Raw genomic sequence first — 11,122 nt, 5'->3', positions numbered from 1 at the left:
ATTATCTAGGTGCAGCCTATATACTAGATTTTAGAGAAAATCTATTAAGTAGTTCTCTAGATCTAGATCCCTGTCAATCGCGATTTTTGGTGAGATTTTGACTGGCCCACATACTGGGGTGGCCCGCTTACTGGTGAAACACGTTAATATGTATTAATCTTATTTAGTTAAGTAACTAATAAGAAAGTATAATTTATATTAACTATAATAAGAGTAATAATAAAATCTATATATTCTTATATTCTTATTACTTCTAGTCTTAATATCTATAGTATCTATAAAATAGTTAATATCTTATAGATATTCAAGATATTCTAGTATCTCTAGAAACTATAATATCTACTCTCTTAGTAAGATATTACCTCTTAGTAAGATATTAGTTACGTAATCTTCGCTCTACGATAATTATTCTACCTATTAGAATTCTTAGTAGTTTCCTATTATTCGTCATCAGACCCAGGGAGAGGATTCTTCCTGTTGTTACTTGTAACACTAAGCACCCAGATTCTATTAGAGATTAGCGAAATAGCTTAGATCTCCCACAAGTTATACTAGAGTAAGAAATTCATATTCTTTTATTACTCTCTTTCTATAATACTCCCCTCTAATAAGATAAAATAATATATTCTATTTTATCTATAAATTACTATACTTAAAATTTAGATATAGATAATAAAGGTAGAGTTAATGTAGAGTAGGGGGCTAGTAAGGTATTGTGAAAGGGTGGATATTTTATATTAGCTGACCTGTTGCACGCACTAACTACACACAGTTTTAGAGTTTCATTTACACCATTCGACAATATTCTGCTAACCCAACTAACGATATAACTGCCCCCAACCTAAAGTACCTCGACTAAAAAAATTTGGTCATTGCTTATATATTGAAGGATCACCCCGCATCATACGATAATCTGGTTCAGGTTATCCTTGGCAATGATTCGGTGCGAGCTGTGTGATTTAGTCGCGAAAGCGATTGAAAGGGCCACAGAAGATCATGAGGAGCTTGTGTGGGAGTTTGCCCAAGTGGAACAAAACTACGAGTGTGCTACGTGTCAAAGAATTGCAAAGCGTTTCAAGAAGGAGGCACCAAGAATCGATTTGCACGATAAGCTAGGGTATGTGAAACCCGGGAATGATTACTGGATGGTGCGCCTCCGGGATCGCCACGATGATCACTCCTGGGGAAAACCTTTCATTCATGTTGAAATGGAAGCCTATTTAAGCGCTTCAAACGAACTTGGATTCTCTCCGCTTGAGGACAACATCGATATTGCGGGTATCAAGAGATGGATTGACCTATGCGATCGCGATCACACCGGGAAGTGCCACACTATCACAGACCCTATGGATAAGATGCCACAAGCCACAGGATTATTATTCATAGACGTCGAGAAGCTTTGTCTGGTAAAGCAGCCTAAGGATGCATACATGGATCGATACGTTGCCTTGAGTTACGTTTGGGGTACCGCAAAGAATCCTTTTCAAACATTGAAAGCGAATTTTGATTTGTTAAGCAAGACAAATGCATTCAGATTACCCGAAATCGATTGCCGAATTCCCAATACCATCAAGGATAGTATTCTTCTCGTCCGTACTTTAGGTATTCGGTACTTGTGGGTCGATCGGTTTTGTATAGTACAGGACGATGAAATTGCCAAACCGCATCAACTCAATTCGATGGCCTTAATATATTCCAATGCGTACTTCACCGTCGCGGCCACCGAGGGGGCAGACAGTGATTATGGGCTTCAGGGACTTGGAAAGAAACGCCTGAGAACACCACCTTTTGAAGTCTTCGAGTTCGGCCCCAGTTGTCGCATGGTTGCAACTTCACCAGTAAAGAAAATCGCTAACGAAGTCTATCATACCCGAGGCTGGACGTTCCAGGAATGGACCTTTTCTTCACGTATGATTGTATTTCATGAACAAACTGTGACATGGATATGTCAGAAATACAAACAGCAGGAGAATGGACACACCCCAAACCAATTGCCGGAAAGATTGCCCTTCACTTTGTGGACAAAGCAGCCCGATCCGATATATTACTGTCTTCAGGTAGAACAGTATAGCAGAAGGAGTCTGTCTAATTCAGCAGACGTCTTAGCAGCATTCAATGCATTCACCACAGCGCAAAGTCGAGCCATGAAAGGTGGGATGCTACATGGCCTTCCAGAACTCTTCTTCAATAACATGCTATGCTGGCACCACGACATAGACTCGCGACACCAAAGACGGGTCGATTCCAAACGCAATGTTCTGAAGCAGTTTCCTTCCTGGTCATGGGTTGGCTGGTTCGGTCCAATGGATATGTGTCTCGCCAGTGAAGCCAGCGGTATCAGAATGCGTGCCTCCCCTGGCCGTCTCGCATACCCTTGCATCACAGAATTTTACAAGATCCGCACCAACATGCAATCCGAAGAGCGTGAACTTATTCGCGATCTGCACTACTACGAGTCTCGCGGTATAGAATCAACGGTCCTAAGCGAAAAGTCATTATCTCAAGAAGCTGAAGACGAAGAGAATTCCACATTGAGGCTCAATCATATTTACTCCACCGTCATCGAATTTCGTACTCGCCGGCTCATCGCACGTCTAGCTGAGTATGACTGCAATGGGTTCAGCAATGATACGGCTTTTATACTAGGACCTGAGGGCCACATAATCGGTGCTCTAGACCTCGGCCTATCCTTCTACTCACTCGACCTACCCCAAAACGATGTCGAACTTATTTGCATTAGTGTTAGCGCGCCTGTGTGCTCGAAGCATGCCCATGTTCGAAATCTCACTAGCCAGTATATCGATATCGACAGTTGCCCCAGAGAGTGTTTTGCGGATTTGGAACACTACTATAATGGAATTTACGAGCCAGCATCGGATTGGCAGTTTAGGTGTTATGATGTGTTGTGGATCGAGTGGGACAACGGCATTGCATACCGAAAGGCGATAGGGCAGATTTGGAAAGAAGACTGGGAAGCTGCATATACTGAGGAGGTGGATATCCGACTTGGATAACGCGGCGAACTGTCAAAAATACGCATGTTGAATAGCTTGCAGACAGCAGACGAATCGATTGCTCTTAAGCTGTTCTAGAGATGCGGCACATTCAAACTGGCTAGTAAGAGGTTCATGATACTGAGCAGTCCCTCGCCCAAAATCAGACCACTTGCAAGTACAATAATCGGAGTTTCGCTTCTGCCCTTCCAGCGTCGCCACCAAAGACTTATCAGACCCCCGATTGTGCGTGCCAGTGTGAATGAAGGCGTGTTGTACATGCCTGAACCTTGATGTTAGCGAAGCCGAACATATGACAAAAAAGCAGAGAAAGAGAACTTACCAACGGCAACAGCAATTCCGCCAGGCACAAAGTCGATCCACCATCCACTCAAGCCGCTCCGCTTTCGAGCGTTGCCCCAGACCCTTATCACCGTACTGACAGCAAAGATGACAGCCGCTCCACTCGCCCACTCCTTAACCATGGGCGGCAGACCCTTCCCCGTCACCAATCGCGCGGTAAAGACCCACACATAGCCCGTCGGCACCTCGAACAACCCACCAGGGATAGTATACACATTCGTATACAACTTGTACACAACCGCCGACACCACTGCTCCAACCGCCGACCCGATCATCTGACCCCAAAACTGTGCGTTTGGTGCCGCTCCCAGTATATGCCCGCACTTGAGATCCTGCAGCAGATCTCCTGCTTGTAGCGCTGCAGACTCGGACACTGCGCCAGCTACAAGATTGATAATGACAGCGTTCTTGGCACCTGGCCCTGTTGTCGGTGTGACGAACGCAAAGACGAGCTGCGTGAGCTTGGAAATGCCGGAGACGGGATTGAGATCTGTTTCGCCTAGTGCACGGACACCCATTATGGAAAGGAAGAGCGCGAGGACCAAGGAAAGAAGCGTTAGGCGGAACGGAATGAGACCGGGGAATGTCAGGTGGACGGCGATGACACAGAGGACTAGCGAGACAACGAGTCCGATCATGGTAGTGCGGTTCGATACGAGATGCTCGGGCGGCGCATCTGGGTCCGAATCTGCCGCGAAGTGTTTTTTGATAGGTATCAAGGGATCCTCTGCCGTCCCATCGCCAACTTGCGTGTATCCTTGCCTGGGCGTAATATTGAATGTGAGAATCTCCTTCCAGGTATGCGAATGAAAAATTTCTTTAGCAGTTGGATAGTATGTTGTTGAAAACGTGACAAGTGGTCGGAGAAGCAGCCAACCCAAGCTGACAAGGGAGTCTGCCAGCATTATAGCAAGCGATATCCACACGATCCACCCCTTGGAGCCGTTTGTCCAGTCAGAAACAGGTCCTGGAGCCCATCCCTCGTGTTTTGCAAGTGGCGAAAGGACACCCCAGCCGATGATGGCACCTAGAAGCATATGCAGTGTCGTAGCAGGCCCCATGATGATGCCCTGTCCAACATAAGCCGGTGAAGGGTTCAATGTCCAAAGCCAATTTTGCGCTAGGGGAAGGCCAAAAACGGGTATCTCGTGCAGTTGCGGGATGAAGTAGGACACAACGGTGAATAAGGCAGATCCAGCAAACGAGATCAACAGCAACCTGATCTTGGATTTCCAGTCTCCGTCATCTTCATCCTCTTCGGGCCCCTGTCCTGTGGTTTTCGGGTTGTCGTCCAAAGATGATCTTAGATCATGCTCTTCTCGTTGTGCACTAGATCCTTGCAAAAGTCCCTGAGATGCTTGTTCGTCATCAGAAAGCTCTTGCTCGTGATTTACCAAATCTTTTGACTCCCTGTCCCCGTGAAGCACCCTGATAAGCAGTGCAGTAGCAGTCCCACTCGGAAATTTGAGCTTCTCCCTAATAATCACTTCTTTACGGAGCGGAACCGCAAAAACCACACCAAAGAAGCAGACTCCGACAGCCCAGACAATCAGCTTCCAAAGACTAATGTCCAGCGGCCCGTTCTCTTCTGGTTTCAATAGATAATTTAATGCCGGAATGACACCCACGAATCCGCATCCTAGAGGCATGGTACCGACCGATCCCGCGACTGACTGAATCAAGACATTCTCAACTGGTGTAAATGGTAACTTCAGCGTCTTTGCAACAACCTTGAAATACGCAAACCCAATTAGTGCCGAAGGCATGGCCATGCCGCTCACCCAGCCCGTCTGCAACCCAAAATACATGTTAGAGAAGCAAATGACAATTCCAATCGCCAAGCCAACCAAAACACCACGGAGCGTAAAGTTCTGTGGTTGCGATGCCCGCTCAGCCAAATAACTGCGAGTTCCCGTTCTGCTACGTCTCAACGACGCATGTTCCATCTCTTCACCATCTCCAGCCCTTTCATTCTGCAGTTCCGTGTAGCCTCGATCCGGTGCCATACTCGCGATATCCTGAAGTTGGATTGACTCAGCCAGCGCGACCGCTGAGGGGAGTAGTTAGTTAATAAAGCAAAGAAAGGTGGATTGGGAGAGGGGGCGGAAGACGATCCACCTGATAGGAAGATTACGGGATCATCTTGTCATTGGTAATGGCGTGCTCGGTGCATGTGCACGGGATGATGCAAAGTTCCCGGTTCGACCTAACTAGCCTTAGACGATCAGCCACGTGACGGGGACGCCGGATCTTAGAACGTTGCTTATCTCCGATTTGTCAGATGCCAGACGTCGCCAATCAAACACCAGGCTGGGGGAACATCGTGAACTGCCCCCCCCCCCCCGGCTCTGGAGCGCGTCGCGGCCATACAACTCTAACCCCAGCTCGACTTTCCTTTGGTCTCGATACACTCCATATTGGCGATGAAGTTGTCTACGATACTTCTACCATTGCTGGCGGCGCCCTTTGCCGCCAGCGAACACACTTCCAACTGGGCGGTCCTAGTATCGACCTCGCGCTTCTGGTTCAACTACCGCCACTTGGCCAATGTCCTGTCTCTCTACCGTACAGTAAAGCGACTTGGAATCCCCGACTCACAAATTATTCTCATGCTCCCCGATGACATGGCATGCAACCCGCGCAACGCCTTCCCCGGAACCGTGTATAACAACGCAGACCGCGCGCTCGATCTCTACGGCGACAACATCGAGGTGGACTACAGGGGCTATGAAGTCACAGTCGAGAATTTCATTCGCCTCATGACAGATCGTGTTGGCGAGGACATGCCCCGCAGCAAGCGACTAATGACCGACGAGCGAAGCAACATCCTTGTCTACATGACCGGCCACGGGGGGAATGAATTCCTTAAATTCCAAGATGCAGAAGAAATCAGCGCCTTCGATCTCGCCGATGCCTTTGGCCAGATGTGGGAGAAGAAACGGTAGGCCCCGCCTCCCATATTTCAAACAGCATACATACAAATACTAAATCCATGCCCCACAAACCAGCTACCACGAGATCCTCTTCATGATCGACACCTGCCAGGCCAACACCATGTACTCGAAATTCTACTCCCCCAACATCCTCGCAACGGGCTCCTCAGAAATCGACCAATCCTCCTACTCGCACCACGCCGACAACGACGTCGGCGTCGCAGTCATCGACCGCTACACCTACTACAACCTCGAGTTCCTCGAAACAAAAGTCAAAGACCCCACCAGCAAACTCACAATGGGCGAGCTCTTTGACAGCTATGATGAGGAAAAGATCCATAGTCGCCCCGGGATTCGGTATGATCTTTTTGCGGGTGGCGAGCAGGAAGCGAGGAATAGGAAGGTTATGGATTTTTTTGGAAATGTGCAGAATGTTGAAGTGGAAGGCAGGAATGAGACGGGTTGGGTAAGGGAGGCGGGAAGCGGTAGTGCGACCAAGCTGGCTAAGGCGCATGAGCAGAGTGTGGTGGAGAATGCAAGTTTGCAGCAGCCCGTAGTGGAGAGTGTGCGGAGAGAAGGCGCGTGGAAAGTGGATGAGGAGCAAGGATGGAATAAGCAGGCGTATGGCGCGGCGGCTTTGGCTGGCTGTGCGGGTATATGGCTTGCTGGCAGTTGGTTGGAGTCCTTGTAGAAGTGTACCTGTTGTGTTTCAAGCAGCTATTTCCTTGTTATGCTTACCCAACGAAAGAGAAAAGGCTAGGACAAATATCAGCAGTGTGTAGGTAGGTACTCTCAGCTTATAGTTCCGGCGGTGGTTAAATGATACCCTTTATTTTAGAACATGTTCATCTTCGCCATTGTTCACGAAGGGAGTTATTTGAAAAAAAAAGCACCCCGATTGCTATGTTTCCGATTGCTACTAGTGAGGTATCATATACTAATCCCATCCGCCCTATACACCTTGATTTCCTGAGACGCCTTTTCGAAGATCGAGTGAAAAAAAAGTAACGAGAAAAAGGTGAAAGCCACGTAGAGTGTAGCTCGAGGCGCCGTAATCACTGTACCAGGTTTTTCCTCTCATAGAAGCCTAGTCATGACTCTATAGTTTTGTTACTGCTATTCCTCTAACAGCTGCACTTAGTATGGGTTAGCCGTACCCGAACCACCCGATGCCGTCTCATTGAGACCCGGAGGGATAGTCCAACCATGGACATTGCAAGCACGCTTGTACGCTTCAACTGCCTCGCCAACATAGTAATCTGACGGGCCACCTGGCGCCAAACGAGCTGGCTTTGGGTCCACACTACAAATGGCCATTCGGACCTGAAGGAGAACCGATTCGATAGAGGAAACAGCGCTCCAGCCGTCGTTGGTCAGAAGCTCCATGCACATGGCACCGCCAGCAGTGACATGACCACCTCCGCCCTGATTGAAGCCAAGGAAGCGAGGGCGGATGACCCGGACGAACGGTGGGCTCATGGGATGATCCTTGCCAAAGCGCAACTCCAGAACAATGCTCTTGATGCCCCTTTTCTTCATATCCTGCGCTAGTGGTAACTTGGGGTCGAATGAATGAAGCTCCACAATCCATTGGTAGATGTTATCAATCTTGTCTTCGTCAATGTGCCATCCTAGTTCATGAAGCGGCTCCCTGTTCTGAATAGAGATGATGTCTCTAAAGTCCTTCATCAGGCGCTTGGTGGCAGACGTAGTCGCCCACACTGGCGTCGCAATCATGGGCAGTCTTGAGTAATCCAGAGTGCCGGGGACGTAGTCGGTAAGAGGCTTCTGTGGTACCTTCTGGGTTGATTTGCCGAAGATTTTTGATGAGAACGATGAAATGGCTGTCATCTTGGATTTTCCTTTGCCATCTATGATCGAGTTCGGTGTAGGGATAGACTCCTCATCGTACTGTGGCTTGAAGCCGTCATTTTCATGTTCATCTTCGTCGAAAATAACCAGATCCTCTTCGAGAGTTGCAACGCTATCTGTGTCGTCATCCTCGCAACCAACCTCTACAGTATCAAACCGGGACTTCCCAGAAGCCTTCTGCCTCTTGGATAGTCCATACACTGTCGGCTTGTACCGCCGAGATGCAGCAATAGCGTGAATTGGAATAATGAGCGGTCCATCAACGCCAAGAGGAGTTCGACTTGGATCTTGTTCAACAAACTCGAGTGGTTTTGAGACTGGATTAGGTGCAGCAGCACTGGAGATATCGGCACGTTTCCTTACAAAGAGATAGCGAGTCTGGATCCAGTCGAGTTGCGCGACGACCAGATGTGGGTTCTGGCTGACGTACTCCGCTGGCGCATTTACGATTTCGTTCAGAGCCAAGGCCTGCTGGATTTTGAGCTCGCTCATCGGCCACGAAGCACCTATCTGCATGTTGGAGTATCCTAAACTTGTATTCACGTTAGGGGCATGATAGACCCCATGCCCAAAGGCTCGCCCATGGTGCGTCTCCTTGAAATGAAGACCTTCTCGAATGATGCTATGCCAGTTATGGAGCGGACTGCCATGCCAGGCAAAAAGAGTAGGGTATTTAAGATGCAGCCGCTCTTTGGTTTGCCGTACTGCCTCAATGAAGCGGCGTTCCTTGTCAGGCGCACCCATTGCGAAACGGAATTGTGCCCAGCCACCCATTCCATAGAGTCGCCCTTCAGCTTTGCGGCCGCTCGGAGAATCACCCTCATCCACCTGCAGAATACAAGCCCGGTTTGAGGCAATAATCCAACGTAATATTCCAAGGGCAGCAGAGGGCAGGCGATCAACCCAAGAACTTAGAGGGGACTCTGATTTGCGCAACAGATATTTCCTCATCTCCTCAACTGGTGGAAGCACATGCAAGAGTGACACTATCGTCTCTTGCTTCTCGTGATCTTTCAGATCATCAAAGTTGTGATCGTAGAGATAGAAACTGGCAGATCGAAAGTGATTCCTCTGGTCCAGTTTTGAGTGTATCATATTGCTCTGCTGAGGGGCCTGGTCTCTATATGATGGCAACGTATATGGGTGTATGTAATCGTTGTTCGGGGCGTCAACCATCGCTGCAACGACAGGCTTGGATACCTTCACTGATGGATAAAGTGAAGTGTCAATCACACGACAGTGTATGACTCTATCGATTTCCTCATCCGCCCGAATGACAACCCAAGAGCCAGGCGTCACGGGGCAAGGCGCCTTGGAGTTTTCGAAAAGCATCTCTAGATTGCCCTCATTGAACCGCATACTCATTGCAGCTGCTGGCCGAGTATCATACACAGAACGCGTTTGCTGGGTTGCAACATGGTACGGTACACCTTGAAGGCTTCCTTGTTGGTTAGACACGGGAGGTGGAACAGCCAAGCTGAGACCAGTAGGAAATTCCTTTAGGCTTCCAGCGCGCGCACTGGAATAGCAAAAGCTGACTAGTAAATCCACGACCTTGGGCTGAGAGGTTATTTCGTGCTCTATGCTTGGACCAAATCCCAGTGACATATACTGATACAGACACAGCGGATTGTCGCAGACGTAGGGTTTGATCGCTTGTAGGTCGTCCGACATCTTGCTAAAACAAATCAAGCAAAACTCGGTACACCGCACGAAATGCCTTAGCACAAACTGCATGCTGACCAGAGGTAGGGAATGTGGCTGGCCTACTGAAGAGGTAATGTGGTCGGCGGTGACGATCTTGGGCCAGGTAGTGCTGGCATGCTCTTCCTCGTAGTACTTATCATGCGCGGCGTCATGCTCTCCGTATAATGAATTTAGGAGCACATCGTTGTAGAACAGTTCAGCGCCTTGCCACGGCATTCCTCCATAGCGGTATTTCAAGAGCATGGAGAATCGTTGCTCAAATAGCTCATTTAAGGGCCTGGAAACAAAGGAGTTACGAAAGCCGCTCGACTGCGCAGGCAAGGTATTTTGAGATTCGCCCTGCTGGGAATCCTCTCGCTCGTTCTCGTTCTCTTTGTTGGCGGCAGCAAACGCTGCAACCGCCTCTTGTATAGTCGGCTTGTAGGTTGTCGATACACCGATACGGACTCCAAAGTTGCGGCGAGCTTGGTGGGCGTCATAGGACCGGTAGTCATCCATGCTCTTATATCCTAACGGGTAGTGACATATTGCGACCAGGTATTCCGAAGGCTCAACCTGCCATGCCTTCATAGCTTCTTCTGAGATGCCAAGCTTGGATATACGAATGGCTAAGGATACATAACATCCCAGGCCCGTCATGAGACCTCCCAGATGTCCTACCTTGAAGCCCTCGCTCTTGGCGACTAGAAGGTCATTCCGAATACGATGTCTGAATGCAGATGTGGTCGCTACAGAAGGCTCACCCAATCCTGGAGTGTGTGTGATGCGAGGCTTAGGTAGGAGGTCTTCGTCACCAGGAAAGTAGTCTTCTTCATCTTCGTCTTCGTCTTCGTCTTCGTCCTCGTCGCCCTCAAAATCATCAAACTCTTGCGAGCCAACCATCTGGCTATCACCGTCGCCATCAGTTGATTCAAGTCTGTTGGACACAAGCTCGAGAATCTGAGGTATCGTCTTGGCCGTAGCGGCATCGGTGATATCATTGAGCGCGGCAGCAACGCCTGCGGAGGCGTTATCCCCTACGAAGATCATGCAGGTGTGGCTCGAGGGATATTCGGAGACATCTGTGATGAGAGCGGAGACGTTGAGCGGCTGACCATCGGCCATACAAGTAAAGGTGAACTCGCCATCGTCAGCGCCTGGTCGAACATCCGAGATGCCAGCAGCTAGGAGGAGGCCACCGGCAGCCTTCTGGAGGTCGCCGTGAAACTGCCTACGTGGCATCTCAAATTGAGACAGAAGGAAAGATCAAGAAGA

At 48.9% G+C, this 11,122-nt stretch overlaps 4 protein-coding genes across 4 annotated transcripts; 2 read left to right on the top strand and 2 right to left on the bottom strand.

Annotated features, from left to right (window-relative positions):
* Positions 1–1,208: 1,208 nt before the first annotated feature.
* COCMIDRAFT_8796 (uncharacterized protein) lies at positions 1,209–3,014 on the top strand (the record flags this gene model as incomplete). The annotated part of the gene is made up of 1 exon (XM_007693774.1): positions 1,209–3,014. One exon carries the CDS (start codon positions 1,209–1,211, stop codon positions 3,012–3,014), a length of 1,806 nt encoding a protein of 601 aa, XP_007691964.1.
* A 74-nt stretch (positions 3,015–3,088) lies between these two features.
* COCMIDRAFT_8795 (uncharacterized protein) lies at positions 3,089–5,362 on the bottom strand (the record flags this gene model as incomplete). The annotated part of the gene is made up of 2 exons (XM_007693773.1): positions 3,089–3,276; positions 3,337–5,362. The coding sequence occupies 2 exons, from the start codon at positions 5,360–5,362 to the stop codon at positions 3,089–3,091; spliced, it is 2,214 nt and encodes a 737-aa protein (XP_007691963.1).
* A 417-nt stretch (positions 5,363–5,779) lies between these two features.
* On the top strand, positions 5,780–6,980 carry COCMIDRAFT_29729 (uncharacterized protein; the record flags this gene model as incomplete). The annotated part of the gene is made up of 2 exons (XM_007693776.1): positions 5,780–6,297; positions 6,365–6,980. The coding sequence occupies 2 exons, from the start codon at positions 5,780–5,782 to the stop codon at positions 6,978–6,980; spliced, it is 1,134 nt and encodes a 377-aa protein (XP_007691966.1).
* A 446-nt stretch (positions 6,981–7,426) lies between these two features.
* Positions 7,427–11,089, bottom strand: COCMIDRAFT_8793 (uncharacterized protein; the record flags this gene model as incomplete). The annotated part of the gene is made up of 1 exon (XM_007693772.1): positions 7,427–11,089. One exon carries the CDS (start codon positions 11,087–11,089, stop codon positions 7,427–7,429), a length of 3,663 nt encoding a protein of 1,220 aa, XP_007691962.1.
* Between the last annotated feature and the right edge of the window lie 33 nt (positions 11,090–11,122).

Source organism: Bipolaris oryzae (genome assembly GCF_000523455.1).
Source record: "Bipolaris oryzae ATCC 44560 unplaced genomic scaffold scaffold_181, whole genome shotgun sequence".
Classification (NCBI taxonomy): domain Eukaryota; kingdom Fungi; phylum Ascomycota; class Dothideomycetes; order Pleosporales; family Pleosporaceae; genus Bipolaris; species Bipolaris oryzae.
This window is presented reverse-complemented; position numbering and strand designations above follow the sequence as displayed.